The sequence below is a fragment of the Egretta garzetta genome, unplaced genomic scaffold (genome assembly GCF_000687185.1).
Source record: "Egretta garzetta isolate BGI_Z169 unplaced genomic scaffold, ASM68718v1 scaffold360, whole genome shotgun sequence".
In the NCBI taxonomy this organism is placed as follows: Eukaryota; Metazoa; Chordata; class Aves; order Pelecaniformes; family Ardeidae; genus Egretta; species Egretta garzetta.
This window is the reverse complement of record NW_009258261.1, coordinates 1879877-1884585: the sequence shown is the minus strand read 5'-3', so window position 1 is coordinate 1884585 and position 4709 is coordinate 1879877. Positions and strand designations below refer to the sequence as shown.

The 4709-nt window shown below is 38.6% G+C and overlaps 1 protein-coding gene across 1 annotated transcript in view; it reads left to right on the top strand.

Annotated features, from left to right (window-relative positions):
• Positions 1-255: 255 nt before the first annotated feature.
• The window catches only part of MCM8 (minichromosome maintenance 8 homologous recombination repair factor), a 16388-nt gene continuing 11934 nt past the window's right edge, over positions 256-4709 (top strand). Inside the window, exons 1-6 of the mRNA XM_009642789.2 lie at positions 256-394; positions 590-664; positions 1170-1252; positions 1420-1569; positions 2266-2369; positions 4349-4547. Coding sequence (XP_009641084.1) covers positions 256-394; positions 590-664; positions 1170-1252; positions 1420-1569; positions 2266-2369; positions 4349-4547 — 750 coding nt within the window. The remainder of the gene's footprint in view (positions 395-589; positions 665-1169; positions 1253-1419; positions 1570-2265; positions 2370-4348; positions 4548-4709) is intronic.

Sequence of the window (4709 nt, the reverse complement as noted above, 5' to 3'; positions counted from 1 at the left end):
TGGTGCCGTTATTTCGTCGCTGGGGCTGTGTGGTGGGGCTCCTCGGCGGGGCTCCTCTTTGCCTCCCCGGGCCCTGCGGTGGGGAGAGGGAGGGCGGGTCTTCCGCAAGGCCATCGAGGTACCTCAGGGCTTTCACTCCCAGCGAAGTCCCCCTGGCTAAATAACCCTAATTTAAATTAAATGTCTTCTGATAAAATTTCTGTTTCTTTACCTCAGTCTGCTGTCGCGCCCCCAAACTGACGCCTGCGGAGCGAGATGAGTAGGGACCTCAGGGGCAGGGGATGCGCCCGGGGAAGAGGCTTTCAGGGCTGGCGAGGCGGCTGGCGAGGTGGATGGCGAGGCGGATGGCGAGGCAGAGGACACAAAGTAGAGTGGAAAAGAATGCCCGAACCTGGTGAGCCAGCTCCTGTGCTTCTCCCTGTTTTGTGAAGCTATAGTGCTTTCAGAACAACCTCTTCTTTTGACCTACTTGGCACTGGATGATTGCAGCAGGTGCCCTCCTGGTGCTCTAAAGGATCACTGAGAATAAAACTTGCAAAGTTTTAGTATCCGCATTGTTTTAACCCCCGTTTTATTTTTTTTTTAGTAGTACAATCTCGACTAGTTCAATCAACACTGGACCAATTCATTCCCTATAAGGGCTGGAAACTTTATTTCACTGAAGGTATTGTTAGACCAAAATTATATATTGCAAGTATTGTATTCCATTTTTTTCTATAATTGATTATAAGTAGAGAGGATAAGCTCAACAGAAAGCAACTGAAATTCATATTTGTTATATAAAAGCATGAATATAGTAGAGATTTTAGTCTTGTAGCATACTGTAATCTCTTGGCTCCAAAACTTGGAAAGGCATCTTGAATACTGTGAAATATGATCTTTCTTAAACCTGTTCTATTAGCCACCTGAAACGTGCAATCTGTCAGACTGGAATATATGTACCTCTGCTGTACTTCTTTTGATCCTATGTGCTTGTCCTGTGTCATCTCAAACAAAGTTCTGTTTCATAACAGGTCTTATAAGAGGAAGTTACTGTGATACTCTAGAGATCTATCCTCTTCCTCAGTTTTGGAATGCAAAAAAATAATGGTAGAGAAATTGCCTGCTTGTGTTATTTTGTGAAATAGATTTATTTATGTCAGTTATTAATGCAACGTGTTTCTAATTAGCTTATGCTGACAAGTCTCCTTTTGTCCAGAAGACTCAAGCCTTTGAAAAGTTCTTCATGCAACGCATTGAGCTTTATGATAAGGTAAAAGCAAAACAAAACATTTCCTCCCCCCTGCCCTCCATATTCTTGATACAGTAACATTACAGATTTTATGTATTTTATCTATCATAGATATGAATTGTTTATGGCATGATTTGGATATATGTTCATAATTTGCAGTGTATTTAATAACTTATAACATTTCACAGGATGAAATAGAGAGAAAAGGAAGTATTCTTGTGGATTATAAGGAACTGATACAAGACAGAGAATTAACTAAATCAATACCAAATATATCTACTGAATTAAGGGATATGCCTCAGAAAATACTGCACTGTATGGGTCTGGCAATTCATCAGGTAACATAATGTTCTAATACATAGAAGCATAACCCTCACAAAGAATTGCTGGGACTTAAAGGTAATTATGTTAGAAAACACAAATCCCTCTGTTTGTCTTACAGAAATTTACTGTTAATTCAAAACTCAAACTCTTCTGTCTCTCCACCATTTCTGTATGGCCTACAAAATCATGTTTTGAAAATGCTTTAGTCTTGGTGCATTTTTCTTATTCATCATCAAAGCAGTTGACTAAAAATAAGCATAGTTCTAACAGTTATGTTACTCCCTATTGGGAGCTCTAATTCTTGGGATTTTTTACATGTACTGTGAGTTACCTGTGCTGCGTTTCCCACCTCGTGCAGCAGAACCATGGCTCTGCTGGGTGAATGGTGAGCAGATTCAATAATTCCTGGCTCTGCTGAATGTCTCTTAAAATAGCAATTCAGTGCTTGTTGACAGGCAAGTTCTCAGATGTTTGTGCTTTAGTCAAACAAAACTCCACGCATTGACCAGCATTAAAGATTGCTGTATACATTTTGTCTTTTTTAATGAAGCTTGAAACTGTTCAGAAGCAGAAAAACACTGTTTAGCAGGGCTCACTGGACAGCAGAGGGCTCTTCAGACATCAGTAGGGGGTTCAATCGCAAGGGGTGGTAATCTTAATAGCAAATTGAATTCATACTGTATTTGCATCTGCCTTTCTGTTCTGTCTAGGTGCTAACAAAGGACCTTGAAAGGCATGCTGCAGAGCTGCAGGTGCAGGAAGGATTACCACTTGATGGAGAACCTATAATAAATGTGCCTCTCATTCATGCTAGGTAATAAGTGTTGAGTCTTTGTTTTGTTTTCAGGAGGATCTATTTGCCTCTTGTCTAATGGTTGTCAGTGTCCATGCATGGTGCTGAAGGCTTATTTATTTTATTGAGACCTGACTGTGAAGCTATTTCCAGAAAAAGTCTACATTTTGTTTTTTTCTCCTCAACAGAAGCTAAACTGTCATTGTGAAGACAAAAGCGAAATGAAACCTGTTTATAAGCTGAACAAACAGCTTATAACTAGAAAAGCTTATAAACAGAAAAGTAACTTACAAGTAGAACAACTATTCTGTGAAACATATATTGATTAAAAACAGATAAATGTGTTTAAATTTCTACTGTTTACTGGAGAAGTTGGGAAGGAAGGCATTACAATTAGACTTTTGTTAGAAAAAGGCTCCTATTCTTAAGGAAGTTGATTTGGAGGGTGTAGACCTAAATGACAACTGGTAATATTTATTATTCCTTGTATGAGGATGTGGTATTTTGTACTAGCTTAAATCTACTAAAGGATTAGTGGTAGAAAGTCTCAATAGTATCAGTTCTAATTAATTTAACTTTAATTTGAAATGAAGAAACTGAGGTTATGCTAATTCTGAACAAGCATGTAATTACAAGAATAATAATTACTGTTATTTTAAAATTGTGATTTCCTTTGAATTCTTAATGAAACAAGCCCTCAGCACAATTTTTTTGTTCTTTGTCAGAAGTTTTAGGGACATGGTTTAGTGGTGGGATGTCAGGGTTAGGTTAAGGGTTGGACTCGATGATCTCAAAGGTCTTTTCCAACCAAAGTGATTCTATGATTCTAATGGAATCTCAGACTTCAGGAGTCTGAGAGGAACTGGGATTATAAGTCCTATTTGAGTTGGGTTTGGTTTCTCTTTTTGTTTCTGCTGGTTCTGGTTTGGTATAGAAAAGGAGCATGTTTGGGTATGGCAGGTGGATTTAATTTGGGGGTTTGACACATATTTTTAAGTTTTGTATTATAAAACTGCACCTTTTAAATTACACAGTAGAATGTGTTTAGGAAAAACCTGTGGCCAAAAAAGATATATGCAAGCTCTCAGATTCCACTTATAGACCATTATCCTGTAGAGGAAAGTATTCAGTAAGTCAATAAAATATCATGCTCCTAAAATGGTTCTGCAGCATAGGCAGGATTGAATCTCTTTGTTCAGGGCCCTAAGCAGAGGGAGCATGGAAAACCCTGGATTTCAGGGGCCAGATGCTTCTTACTGGTGCCCAGTGACAGAATGAGGGACAGTGGGTACAAATTAACACACTTAGCATTTTCCTGTGTTCACATGGAATTTTATCTTACTGTGAGAGGTTGCGTAGTCTCCATCTGCAAACATATTCAAAACTCAACTGGACATGTACCTTGGTGACCTGCCCTAGCAGACCCTGCATGAGCAGGAGGGTTGGGCTAGGCAAGCTCATGAAGTTCATTTCATGATAAGTGATTCTGTTTTAAGTTTGTTATTCTGAATTATTTGTCTAAGTATTCTTTGTTGCCCTTAACAAGATGCAGTGTGTTGTACCGGTTCTTATGTCCTTAAAACACGAAAGCTCACTCTTCCTTTTGGAGAATAGGCATAATAAATATTTGATCCTTTTCTGTCACAAGTCTAAACTCTGGTCTTAATCTGAAATAATTCAAAGAGACAGATGACTATAAAGTAATTTATGTTGTATCACTAGTCTCAGGAGGGAGGTGTTGCTATGTAAACAAAGTGTACACCTGTTAAGGTATATACAACTTCGGGAACATTAAGTGTTACGCTGCTTTCTAGAATAGGAATCAAAGACTATGGCATGGGTCCACATATTTCTAATCATTGCTCTGGATTACTGTTGATAGGTGTGGAAACCTTTCTGTTGTTGGATGTTGGATTTTTTGTTTGGGTTTTGTGGGGTGGGGGTTTTTTGTTCTGCATTTAAGCACGCTAAGCTTTCAAAATGTTAATACTTTTGTGTAGGGTGTACAACTATGATCCGCTGACTCAGCTGAAAAATGTTCGGGCCAACTGCTATGGAAAATATATTGCCTTGCGTGGTACTGTTGTGCGTGTCAGTAACATTAAGCCTCTCTGCACTAAGCTAGCTTTTGTATGTGGCACATGTGGAGATGTTCAGAGTGTTCCTCTACCTGATGGAAAGTATACTCTTCCAACTAAGGTAAGTCAAAACCATTTAACTTCATACTTTTCCCTTTTCTGTAGTGACTTGACAAAAAGCAGCACCATTGGTATTAAAAAAAAAATCTAAAAAATCCCTAGGTTAAACAACTGACACATTAGAAAAAAATGAACTTACCATGCAACTTTGTATTAACACATA